At 44.1% G+C, this 13,765-nt stretch overlaps 2 protein-coding genes across 2 annotated transcripts; both read right to left on the bottom strand.

Moving 5' to 3' along the window:
- Window positions 1-4,005: 4,005 nt before the first annotated feature.
- LOC103982300 (1-aminocyclopropane-1-carboxylate synthase 7) lies at window positions 4,006-5,770 on the bottom strand. Its single transcript, XM_009399191.3, has 4 exons — window positions 5,621-5,770; window positions 5,402-5,530; window positions 5,153-5,313; window positions 4,006-5,072 (listed from the first exon to the last, which is right to left on the bottom strand). The coding sequence occupies exons 1-4, from the start codon at window positions 5,639-5,641 to the stop codon at window positions 4,208-4,210; spliced, it is 1,176 nt and encodes a 391-aa protein (XP_009397466.2). The 5' UTR covers window positions 5,642-5,770; the 3' UTR covers window positions 4,006-4,207.
- Window positions 5,771-9,197: 3,427 nt separating this feature from the next.
- Window positions 9,198-12,127, bottom strand: LOC103983331 (subtilisin-like protease). Its single transcript, XM_009400553.3, has 2 exons — window positions 11,983-12,127; window positions 9,198-11,733 (listed from the first exon to the last, which is right to left on the bottom strand). The coding sequence occupies exon 2, from the start codon at window positions 11,679-11,681 to the stop codon at window positions 9,399-9,401; it is 2,283 nt and encodes a 760-aa protein (XP_009398828.2). The 5' UTR covers window positions 11,682-11,733; window positions 11,983-12,127; the 3' UTR covers window positions 9,198-9,398.
- Between the last annotated feature and the right edge of the window lie 1,638 nt (window positions 12,128-13,765).

The following is a 13,765-nucleotide window of genomic DNA, read 5'->3' as shown; positions in this document are numbered from 1 at the left end:
AGGTAAAAAGCGAAGGAGACGAATGAGGTTTTGTTTTATGACCTTTTCCTTTTTATGCTCGTGAAAGGAGTTGCTTAGAAACGCTTTGTTGTCGTTCATTTGCGTCTAATGCATGCATGCTTCCAGGTTAGCATACCTTTAGCAACGTAAACCTAAAAGCAGAAGCTTCGCTGCAGATGCCGTCGACGCTTCCTTTGGTCGCAGGACAACTGGCCGGGGATGCGTTCGGTACGAGAACTGGAAAGCAGGAGGTGGAGAGATATAGAGGGAGAAGAAAGGGGAAGAAAACGAGAAGAAAAAGGCATTGCTATTGCACCGGGTGGTGGAAACGGATAGGATTCCGAGGTACGCGGCGAGGGGTAATCGGTGAAGGACGGGCACGCAGCTCACACTGGAATTAACCTTTCAAATCTCCAGCTTCAATGGCTGCCGTTGCTCCGGCCATCGCCCTCACCTCCCGTCTTCTCTTCTCTCAACCATTGCAGGAATCCGACCATGTGGCCCGTCTCCATCCATCCGATTCGACGGTGCAGCTTTCATTGGCTCATCCTTGGCCACCGTTGGATCACAATCCTCAATAATAAATATAAATACATTCGTATATATTTCTCAAAAGAATAAATAGTTCCATATTATTTCTCTAAAAATATTGAATAGAGTTTGTATAGTATCCCTCAATATTCCAACTCTTAAAATATTTAAAAAATAGAGTAAGTTTGTACATCTTATTTTGGAGGTTTTATATCATAATTATTGTGTTTTTATCTTTATGATTTCCATAACATAAAACCAAAAGAATGGAAAAAAAAGGGAACCATTGGATCACATGGGCCCCGATGTATGAATATATATGTATATACATATAAGTGTATATATATGTATATATATATATATATATATATATATATATATATATATATATGTATGTATATATATATATATGTATGTATATATATATATATGTATATATACATATGTACATATATATATATATACATACATATATATATATATAAATATATATACATATATACATATGTATACATGATAGGTTATTTCCCATAGTGTTATTTATGACACTGTTACGTGCTTATCAGAAACATGCAAATGTGAAAGTTTTAGTTCACTTCCAGAAAAAATTCCAAACAACGGACCATATCACTGGCTTCATCAGTACAATATGCACTGGTTAATTATGTCCGAGTTCCAACCAATATAGAATAGGTTACATTTCTGGTAAAAGAGAGCAGCCATTGTTAACACACACGGAAGAAGATAGAGAGGCAAGTCAAAAATAACTAAATAGTCTAATTAAAATAGATCAACAGCTAATAGATAGAACTCACCCGTGACTAATCTGCCAATCCACAAAAACTACTAAAATTCGACCAAAGCTTTTAACAAGGAAACATAGCGGTAATCAACAATTTCACCTTTATCTATAGAATAGTTGCAAGTTCACAAACAACAACAGAAGTGAGAAACAAGGAATTCATTAAACAACCACAAGAAGTAAAATATTCATGCAAAAAAAGAAGAAGAAACATATTTTTTTTATTTTTGGAAAAGTAACAGGTTCCAATCTTTCCCGCAATATGATGGAGAGACCTCAATAAAATAGCATTCCCTGCGGTTGTCGCGGGACAAGGCACTTCCAGTATTTCTCATAAGCCATTCTATCGGGAAACACGGAAAACAAAGAATGGCAACTCCGAAAAGAACACGTAAACCTGACGAAACCCTAAGCTGACCCCGCATCGTCAAGAACCGATCTGACAAAGGGTAGGGAAAGATCGTACCTTCCTGGACCTCCTCCCCCGCCGCCCTCTCCCCGAACACCTGCGAGAATTTCCACTCAAGCGGCTGCGACAGTCCAGGGGACAAGTCCTCGGCGCCGCTCCACTTCATCTTACTCCCAGAATTCCCGCGAGATCGGCCCTCTACACCAGTGGCATCAGCGATCCGGGCAGCTCAGATGCGTCCAATTCGGATCCAGTCTCCTCCATGAAGATCTCCAGCGATTGGCAAGTCCACAGCGGCGATCCACACGTTAGAGAGAAAGAAATCTAGAAACAAAAGCGAAGAACCGCTATCTCGCTCGCTCTCGCTCTTCTTCTTTCGCCCTAACGAGGCCAAGTGTGCCTTCTTTTTCCCTTCTCTATCAAGCTCTCAATCATTCACATGGAAACACAGACCGATCTCCTCTTTTATGAAGTGGATGAAAGCCCAGTCCAGTATAGAATAAGGCCGACTTCATCGGGCCTTCGAAGTTGCCGTTACCACCGTATTTCGATCAACCCGCCAATATAATTTTTCACCCTTTTTTCTTATTTATTGAGGAAATTGGCATTCGGCTAAAAACCGTTATACGTACGTATGCACGTATTATGTTTCCCTCATACCAAATCAAATGAAATAGTTCCCATCCAATTATTATGTCCGTCGAAAGCCCAAATTGAGCCCATTTAGTTAGTAATCGGTCCATTCCCAGCCCGAGTTGACAATCAATGGTTGTTACATACATACCTCAAACCAAATCAAGAAAGATAAAGAGTTTAGTTTGGATTCAGAAACTTTGACCACATCCAAATTTATATTCCATGAAATTGGTGTGCACACAGTCTCAGATACAAAATTGGATTATGTATCAACCCGAAATTGTCCGAAACAGTTCCTTTGACCGACTGCAAAAGTGATGACGACGTGGGTGTCGGAAGAAGGATAAGGGATGGGCAAGCAAACTCCGCGTTAACACCACTCGCATGGCTGTCCGTTTGACTTCTGCATGCATGCGTTGACCCTGGAATCAGGAAGTCGAGGACCGTGGGCTGACGACATTTCCCGACGCTGCATCTTCTTCTGCTGCTAACGGAGGCTCGCCGACATCGCGGAGAGACGGTGAGTGATGATGACAGAAGGGGAGTGAGTCTTTCTGCTTGTCGAGCGTGACTTTGGAGGAACAGTACGAAAGAAGAAGACTTGTTAGGGCAATACAGGTCAACCATTTCGGAGTTGTGATACGAACAGAAGCACTGAGAGATGGATTGATTCCATCTGAAGGCATGAGCACCAAGAAAAAGAAATGGATTTGACTATCCGCAAAGGGCAAAGCAGTTGCTCTGACATATTATATGTCATTACAGCAAACTTCTGATCATAATCTACTTCAGAAAGATGGCAATCTTTATTATATGTCTAAGAGTTCTTCGGTTATGATGGACGACTACGTTAGATGAAGTTGACCTTCGAAGGAGACATCTATGAACATCATGGTCAAACAATGCAGCTCTTATATCGTATGCTCTTCGAGTTCGATTGCAAAAGTCAACTCAAATGTACATTTGTTGCGTCGCTGTGCACAGTGACAAACATTCACGTGTGATCATCATCCCTGTGCTGAAAACTAGCTTGTTGTTATTGACCATGGCAATTGTTGTCCACCTCGTTGACCAGCGACTTGCACCAAAAGTTGCATACCCTTTGACTCGTATCATAGATTATCATAGCTAATAAAGATTGGGGTTCGGTGGTGTGTGCAACATACTAAACCTAATATGTTTGATGATTAGGTTTCTGTATCAAGTGTAATTTAAATCAAGTTGCACTTCTCGTAATGTGGAGGGTGGGTTCAATAATCATGACATCGGCAATACAAGAGTTGACTACACTAAAAATGGCGGATGTATACTTACTAAAGCCACAGACATGCAACCCAATGATATGGGAGGAGAGCAGTACATAGTAAATATTGGGATGACTTCACTCCCCAATTGTGGGCTATACAGATTATTATTGTTGAACAATCTTTCGGTATATCTGGACTATATATATATCAAGGTTAGACCGGAAGAAAAGAAATAATTGAGACATTAAGAGGAGCAATACAACACCACATATATAGCACTCTAAGACTATCAGATTAATGAAAAGATATTACGAGGAAGAATCATAATGAAACAGGACCAAAGCATTTTATTCATAGATGGCTAGCTAGCTTCATGATTGTATACATTGAAGACGTATATATGAACTTCCTGTGAAAGTATTCTATGGAAATGCAAGGCTCTAATCAAAAGAGGTGGTGTTTCTTCACCTCTTCAAAAACACAGTCTTCCCCCAAGATAAATCAAAAGGAAAAGAAAAGAAAAATGAAACCAGCAAAATCATGAGAGGATAATGAATGAAGTGGCTGGATCGGCAGCAAACATTATTTCTCTTGTTTTGCCTTCATGTTCTTCATGAAGTCCTTTATTCTCCTCAGTGCAACTTCCAGTGTTTGCTGGCTCATATTAGCAAAGCAAACCCTAAACCAGCCTGCTTCCGAACAGTGGCAGGAAGAGCCTGGGGATATGTTAAGCTTCGCCTCGTGCACTATCAAGCTCCAAAGTCTCAGCTCTCCTTCCCTGGTGGGCTCTTCGAGTAATGGTGCCAGATTCATCCAGCAGAAGAGCCCAGCATACCCTGGCAAGCACTCGATCCCGGCATTCTTGAGACCTTCGGTGATGAAATCACGCCTATTCTTGAGCCTTTCTCTGTTTGTCTTCAGGTAGTTCTCGGTGAACCCTCTATCAGCCAGCATCGAAGCCAACATCCTCTGAGTCTGAGACGAGACTAATGTGAAGCTGGACATCCTCCTAGCAGCCGTCACCAGTCTATCGTTGTACGAGTAAATTGCTCCCACTCTAAATCCAGGCAGGCCAAGATCCTTGGAGAGGCTATACACGTTGTGGACTCTGTCACAATCTTTGTAGCCGCGAGCTTCGACAATCTCCGCGACGCTGACGAACTCATCGGAGGAGAACACGGAGCCTGAGTAGATCTCGTCTGAGATCAAGTGGATGTCCTTCTGCGTCACAAAGTCTAATACCTCCTCGAGTACATGCCTTGCGATCGCGGTGCCCAACGGGTTCGATGGGTTTGTGAGGAGAAGTCCTCTGACTCTAATCTTCTTGCCTTCTGCTTTCACGTATGCATCTTCTAAGGCCTGGAGAGTTACTTGGAATCCATTTGAGATGCTACAGTGGACCGGAATGAAACGAACACCAGTTCTCCATCTTAGATCTCTGTCAAACCTGGATTAGAAGTGGTTTTCCTGTTAACCTAATTAAGCCAATATTAACAAGCGGCACTGTGAGGTGGCCGGAGCTCTTACCCAGGATAATAAGGTGTTGGGATCAGCAAACAATCTCCGGGATCTGCTAAGATGAAGGTGAGTAGCTCGTTCGCGGCGGTTGCACCTGCGGTGAGGACGATGCGTTCGGGATCAAACTTTGCCCTGCCTTCTCTTATCTGTTCCATAAAAGTTGCCATTTCCTGCAGACACAGTTGTAGTCGAGCGTGATTCTCTGAAACAATTACGAACGGATAAGCAACACAATCGTTCCCAGGTTATGCTTATTGCCTGTCTAAAGGTTTGTAGACCATGGTAATCTTGAAACAAAGCGTTTTCTCTGAAGCCGGAGATTCCACATCCCCAGCCGGATGCTCCCGGGTGATGGTCTAAATACTTCTCCAGTAGATCAAACGAAACCTGAGAAAGGCCACAAGGGCACAGTCAGGCAAGAGAAATGAAGACAACTTCTTCTTATGCTAAAACGAGTATGCATCAGTAATAGCTTACTTGGTTCTCTGCCAAACCCATCTGAATGACCCCTGCAGGGTTGCTTGCAGCATCATAAGGGTCTTCATCATAAGCTTTCCAGCCAGCAAAGTAAGGGGAGTCCTCCCCGTGGGTGTTGGAAGTTGCCACTTCTGAGAGTGGCACACAGGACTCAGCACCCTTAACCATTTGTTTGGAGTTCCAAGTTAGAGTTGCCGAGGGAAATGAACGAAGTCAAAGCAGAGCCTCCCGAGAGAACTCCCCATTTATGAGTGCCAAAAGGAGTCTCAAACTCTGAAACAAGGACATAATAATGCAAGGCAGCCAATGATTGCCAAAGGGTCTGGCAAGATCAAAGTCTTATCTTCCGGGACAGCTGTTGCCCTGCTGCGGTTTAATAGAAGCTTCTTTTTTATCCCTCATTTTCCATGATAATTTTTGCCTAGAAATGGAGACAATGGTGTTCGCATTTCTACCTTATATACTATTTTAAGCAAAATCACTTATTCAACCCATATTAACGCAATGATAGATCTGTGCATGGAGGAATATATCAATAAGATGAAGCATGCATGCTCCTCCTAAATGACCTAATCCCTGGGATCAAATTAAGAACCTAAACTTAGCTTGTGGAGGTGTTAGGTCGTAGATTGCATGGGAAAAAATCAACGTATCCTCGCAATATATTAGGATGACAAAAGAGAAGGCCACAATGGAAATCCACCACATGTTAGAAAATAATTATTCTTTGGTCATAGAAAATGATGTATCATCCGATGGCTCACAATACATTCATTCATTCTATTTTTTGCTCATCCACTGTCGTTAAGAAGAGGAGTCGGACAACTTTTCGCCACGAGATAACCTTCATTCTGTCTCTACAAAGCGTAGTGATACGTGATACTTAGTTGATGGATAGATAGACAGATATCAGGCTTGAATCCATGTAATGTCATGAATGCAGTTTAATGTAGCACCTCAACAGATCACTGCAACATCATATGATGGCTGGATACTTCAATGTATGAAGAGGTAGGTGTACTCCAATATGTCATGCTGACTTCTTCTACGGAGGTGATATTTGTGGTCCTTGTTAGAGTTCAGTCAACAAGACAATGAAACAATACAAATCTCCCGAGTTCAACCAGAAAAGAGTAGCAAACTGACACAAAGAAATATTGTATTTAATGCCTGGATCTGCCCTTCTCGAGGGATCCCTCAGAGAACCAGCTAAACCAATACCAAGTCATTGACTGTGAACCATGAGCGGTGACTTTAATAGGGGCTGCATGATCCTCAACATCACTATTTTATGTGGCTGTTGGAAATATGCGACCTTCAGCTCATTCTTTATAGCCAGATATATATTGTTTGCCTCGATTTTTCTGCTCATCTCATCCTGCAACAATTGGCATCTCAACAACTGCGTTATCTAAGAAAGGCTTGTTCTTGAAACGATGGAGCGGATCATCGGGGAAGAAGACCTCGCTCAGACTATGCCTGAAAGAACGAAGGCCAGTCCTATCTTGTAGCACGGCTACCTTGTGGACCTCCATGGCCATCATGTCTGGTGTTGGCATGCGGGGAGATGCTTCAAGGTCGGTATCATCTGCGAAACACTCCACTCTTTTAGAGCTTGCAACCATGTCTGGAGGGAAGAAGGAAAACAAATCAAGAGATCACCCCCGGAAGTGGAACGAAATATGTTACTTATAGAGGGAAGGGGATCGATGTGGGTGATGGGAATATATGTGTGCTCATTATTACTGTTTTCTCCATGAAGTGCTCAAGAAAATACTTGAGTAATTGACGGAAAATGGAGGACATGTAGAATATTACTGTATGCACCCTTACCAACGAGATCAATATCGTGCATGCACTTACTGAACACCCATAGCCATGTCTTCTCTGTAAACCATGCGTCTCATCACAATCAGAGAGCAGTTCTCGGTTGCAACAGAAGAAGCACATCAGTTCATTGTCGATATTCACGTGGAGAATCGACACTGCTCTTCACACAATCATGTCATGATTTTGGTTATTGTACTTTTTCGGATGATCCTTGATGAATCATGGGTCTCATTTGATACAAGCCAATGCTAATGTATTTTACCATATTCTCCTTCTCAATCTAATCTTCGATCGACTCTCAAGTAGATTCTCAAGTTCATGGACGGAAAGGAAAGAAGACAAAACGTTTCTATGTGACTCCTTCCACAAGCAGAAAAAAGAAAAAGGCCATATAGTAAAAACATCAGTCGTCTCCTTCACTTCCTACCTTAACTCCACGCAAATGCCGCATGCGTGCACAGAGACGCAAATGAACGACAACAAAGCGTTTCTAAGCAACTCCTTTCACAAGCATAAAAAAGAAAAGGTCATAAAGCAAAACCTCATTCGTCTCCTTCGCTTCCTACCTTAACTCATGCATGCATGAAGCATTGACGTGGAGTTAAGGTAGGAAGCGAAGGAGACGAATGAGGTTTGGATTTATGGTCTTTTCTTTTTTATGCATGCATGCATGCAACATTGGCGTGGAGTTAAGGTAGAAAGAGAATGAGACGAATGGCCTTTTCTTTTTTATGCTCGTGAAAGGAGTTGCTTAGAAACGCTTTGTTGTCGTTCCTTTGCGTCTGATGCATGCATGCGTCCATGTTAGCATACCTTTAGCAACGTAAACCTAAAAGCAGAAGCTTCGCTGCAGATGCCGTCGACGCTTCCTTTGGTCGCAGGACAACTGGCCGGGGATGCGTTCGGTACGAGAACTGGAAAGCAGGAGGTGGAGAGATATAGAGGGAGAAGAAAGGGGAAGAAAACGAGAAGAAAAAGGCATTGCTATTGCACCGGGTGGTGGAAACGGATAGGATTCCGAGGTACGCGGCGAGGGGTAATCGGTGAAGGACGGGTACGCAGCTCACACTGTTATTAACCTTTCTGATCTCCAGCTTCGATGGCTGCCGTTGCTCCGGCCATCGCCCTCACCTCCCGTCTTCTCTTCTCCCAACCATTGCAGGAATCCGACCACGTGGCCCGTCTCCATCCATCCGATTCGACGGTGCAGCTTTCATCGATTCATCCTTAGCCACCGTTGGATCACTATCCTCAGTAATAAATATAAATACATTCGTATATATTTCTCAAAAGAATAAATAGCTCCATATTATTTCTCTAAAAATATTGAATAGAGTTTGTATAGTATCCCTCAATATTCCAAAACTCTTAAAATATTTAAAAATTAGAGCAATTTTGTATATCTTATTTTTGAGGTTTTATATTATAATTATTGTGATTTTATCTTTATGATTTCCATAACATAAACCCAAAAGAATGGAAAAATAGGGAACCGTTGGATCACATCGCAGGTCAAACATGGCCACTGATCTCAGTCCCAATCCTAACTCGTACTTCACCACTGACCTACGCGTTTTTTTCTAACTTCTTTGTGGCTACAGCGCAACGGGCCCCTCTGTAAGCTCCAATCAGGAGTCAGGTAACCCGTATTCCACATTTAGATGCAGCTGGACGTCTTCATACAATTGCCATTGAGTTGAATCCAACAGTTGACCCAATTCGTAAGGGATGATTTTGAGTCAATCACTTAGAAATTTATTGTTGCTCGTTATATAATGACCAACATTTTATTTCTTTTTCTGTAATTACATAGGGCTTTTATCTAATTAGATAGTACAACGTTATATATATATATATATATATGATGATGATGTTGATGATGATGATGATGATGATGATGAAAGTGTCTTCTCTCCATCGACGTCGATCTGGCACTCGGGCAAGTGGCTCAGAAACCAATTTCGACGGCGATGGGGGTCGTCACGACATGCGTACCAGAATCCCACTCAATTTTGCCTCTTCCGTAGGGTCTGCTGGTCTTGTCTAAAGACTCGATGCTGATGTCGATGTCGAAGGTGTCTTCTTTGTCGGGCCCAGAGAATTGAAGCTCCTGTTTCGAGAGCTCCACTGCCATCCCTGGCGGCGCGGTAACTCTAGCACGGTAGGTCTCCGCCGATCCATCGACGTGCTTCACGGTCCGAGAAACTTTGATCACCTCGTCGGGAGAAAGAACCACCGAGATGGAAGGGTAATTCAAGTCCCATGGATTGATATGCTTCTCCGCTTCGCACTGGACTCCGCTCTCGTGCCACATTAGCTCGACCATCTCGGTGGTGTACCCTAAGGAACAGAGGTATTTGGGGTAGATAGCCGGATCGATCTCGTAAACCAGGCCTGGATCCAGAGCTCCCGATGGATTAACCTGCCCGGCGCCGACGGCGAAGACGTTGGCGGCTTCGTTGGTGTGCTCGTCGATGATGTAGTTGCCGTCGGAGTCTGTGTCCTTGGCGGACGTTATGATGGCTGAATGGATCGCGGAAGGACTCCAGTTTGGGTGGCTGTTCTTGATCAGCGCCACGATGCCAGCGACGTGAGGAGCTGCCATGGAGGTGCCACTTATCATGTTGAACGTGGGGTTCGACGGGGTTGCGCTAGCATTAGGTCCGACCATGAATGGCCATGCCGCTAATATGTTCACGCCAGGCGCTAGGACGTCCGGCTTGAGAATGTTGCCATTGTTCGGTCCCCTGGAAGAAAACGAAGCTACGGTCGGAGATGGCCGCTGCTCGAAAACCGTGCCACCGAAGATGATCGTTGCTGTGCTCGAGCTTTTCTGTGATTTGAAGTATGCAAGGACTTTCGATCCGTCCTCGTAGCTCAGATGAGATACTGGGAGGACGTGAGCCTCGGCACTGGTAGTGTAACCATCCTTTTTTCGGTTCATGATGATCATGGCGGCGCCTCCCGCTTCAGAGACCGCCTTGCCCTTGTCGACCTCCTCTGTTTGACCAGCAGAACAAAGAACGATCCTGTCACGCACGTCGATGGTCTTAAGTGATTCGGCGGAGCAGTGATCCTCGCCAGGGTACACGATGGTGCGCATGATGGATGAATCGAAGGAGTCAGGTTGGTAAGCAGACTCGCCGGCGAACTCCTCCCCGTTTCCAAGCTTCACCTTGGCTCTTATTCTCCGGTCGGTAGAGGTGGCGCCGACGGTCAAGACCCACGGCGCGTCATGGTGCACTGTGTTGAACATGGGGCCTCCGTTGCCGGCGGTGGTGACGGGGACGATACCGTGACGCAGTGCTGTGAGCGAGCCGAGTTGAACGGCATCTTCGAAATAGTAGCTCGTCGCGGCAGTAGTTCCCAAAGACATTGACAGTATGTCGACCCTGTCCTCGATAGCTTGATCGATGGCAGCTAAAATGCCAGAGTCGGGGCATTCCACGTCATCAAAGCACACCTTGTAGATGGAGAGGTGAGCTTTGGGTGCGATCCCGGAGGCCTTGCCGGCCGCCATGCCAAGGACCTCAGCACCTTCGACGAAGTTGGCAGCTGCAATGCCAGCCACATGCGTCCCATGGCCATGGTGATCGATGGCGATGACCTCTTCACCTTCAAGAAAACCCCTGGCCCCGACGATCTTGTTGTTGCAGGTAACACCACTCAAAGGGATGCAAGACCCTTTGAACTTCTGCGGCGGAGCCGGCATTCCGTCGTCGCCAAAGGAGGGATGGGGCCAGATCCCGCTGTCTAGCACCCCAATGACGACGCCTTTGCCCTCGTTCCCGGAGTCCCAAGCCCTCCCCGTCTGGCTCAGCCCCAGGAACTGCGGTGTGTGGGTCGTCGCGATCCGATGCGTCACCTCCAGTCGTGCATACACGAACCCCTCCATGGATCTCATGGCCGTCGCTTCCTCGGGCGTCAGCTTCGCGGCGAACCCACTGATGACCTCGCGGTACGAGTAGATGAGCCGGCGCTTCCCGGAGTCGAGAGTGGTGTTGGGAAGGAAGGACTCGTGCCACTGCTTAAGCTCATGCCTGGTGAGCAGACGTGCGCCTTCGGGCCTCTTGACATGGACGATGTAAGTCCTGAGGCGGTACGACGTCGTGCTGTCTCCTCGGTCATCGACGACGGGAAGAAGCTGGCCTTGGCTCACACGAAATGCCAAACCGTTCAACAACAGGAAGAGAACGCAGCACTTGAGGACGAGTGGCCCGCGGTGCTCCATTGCAACGGTGGAGAAGGAAGCTTCCGATGATTCCACGTGCAAATTACCTTATCTGCATGGAATTCATTGCATCATGCATTAATAACGCAAGAATAAGTGAAACATAATTACAACAGCAACTGCAGGAAAAGTCTTTGATAGTAAATCATAAATCCATTTTAACTTAACGGGTCGGGTTAGAGAGTTTATTCTGCCCGACTTCCCTCGATCTCTACACTCCATCATCGTTCTCCTCTTTCTTCTTATTATGAATTAAGAAGCTCATTAAAAAATAAAAAATAAATAAAATTCATATTCTTACTTGAGGAAACGGACAGCCACTGCTACGCAGGACTCTGCCTGAGGTGGGATGGGAACTGAGAGCTGCATGGAGCTATTTATAGCAGTGAGTCTTGTAAGGATAAGGACTAATGGAGCTATTTGCTTCAACCCTCATCTCCTCTTTCCCTCATTTCTCGTGCTCGTGATAAAGAAGAGGTTAAGTCAGGTTGAGATACTTCCTTCCTGGACTGACTCTATGATGGATCGATTTGTAAGGACCCCTTTAGATTATAATATATATATATATATCTCGTGATGGAGAATCGCTACCATCTTCTCTCGTGAATGTGATAAAAGAAGAGAAGGAAAAGTTGAAGACGTCCTCACTCCCCCCTCCTTTTCTCGTGCTGGTGATAAGGAAGAGATGGGTAGGAGGGAGTCGTGTGTGTGCTATATTGGAATCTGCTGTTTTGGTTGCACTCAGCGGTACGCTTTAAGATAAATGGACTCCGATGTCAGAATTTTCGGATCCAAATACGAACCCGAGAAAGGAAACTACGGGTACAAATCGGGTATCGAGTTGGGTCTCGGATCTTTACAGAATGGATCGACGAGTCGTGCTCTACTAATTGCTTAATGAGATCCGATAATTGAGACTTTACCTATGTTGTCAAATCGGATTCACTGATCAATTTGGTTGTCTATTCAACTTGGTGAAATGGACTGGTTTTAACATGTCTTTTGACTGTTTGTTTTCAGAAGAAAAAAATATGTGAAGAATTTGAAATTTAAAATTGACAGAAATCTTTGGATGATTTTTCTTCAAAAAAAAACCTTCATTTTTCATTTTTTTCATATAGCATCCTCAAATTTTATTTTTCCTATATAGTACATCTAATTTCTATAATCTTAAATATATCTTCTTTCTTCTTGTTTGTCATCATTATCGCCTCTGCCCTTTCTCTATCTACTCAATGGGACGGAAATAACACCTCCTCTGTAAGGCCTCTATTCCACTACCTCAATTGCTAGGCCTCCACCTATGCCACACATAGCAGAATAAAAGTAGTGCAATGAGTGGGGAATGACCAAAACAAGTTGAAGTGATATGCACAATGAGGCGAGGAAGACGAGACCTTGTGGTGATAAGCAAGAGGCAAAGATGATGGGAACTACGATAGATGTTGTGGTTGCGACGGGCAAGTAAGGGTCAAAGGCAACGAGCGTGATGACAAAGGGACCACGTGGCCTCTTGATGGAGGCATTGCTTCCATCCCACGAAGCTAAGCAGGGATAGAGGCAAAGGGTGACGGTACCAATGACATAAAGGCGATGATAAAAAAGAGAAGGGAAAATAGGCAAACAAGATTATAAATATTAAAAATACTATATGAAATTAGAGGTCACTATCTAGAAAAAACGAAAATGGCACTTTCGCACTGAAATTGCCCAAAATACTTCTAAAGCTGAAAACATTTATATTTTACTTAGATTCTAACAAAAGACTATATTGACATACAAAACCAAATGGATAGTCTAAGTTAATTCATTTTAGACTTTGAAAGTGGTGTGAAGAAACATGTTAAAGCGGAATAATTCTTTCCCTCTCTTTGTGTATTAAAATAGGTTTCTCGTCAAAATACTAACTTAATATCCAAATGAAAATATTAACCAGCACAACATAAACAATAAAGCAAAAATCAATCACACAATGAGATCAAATCTTTTTAACGTGGAAAATCCAACGTGGGAAAAATCACGGGACTGTAGTCCATCTCAAACTTCCACTATCAATAATAATGATAACAGGTTTACAATAGGTC

The sequence above is a fragment of the Musa acuminata genome, chromosome BXJ2-4 (genome assembly GCF_036884655.1).
Source record: "Musa acuminata AAA Group cultivar baxijiao chromosome BXJ2-4, Cavendish_Baxijiao_AAA, whole genome shotgun sequence".
Lineage (NCBI taxonomy): Eukaryota > Viridiplantae > Streptophyta > Magnoliopsida > Zingiberales > Musaceae > Musa > Musa acuminata.
Note: the sequence above shows the minus strand (reverse complement) of the source record. Positions and strands in the feature narration are given on the sequence as shown.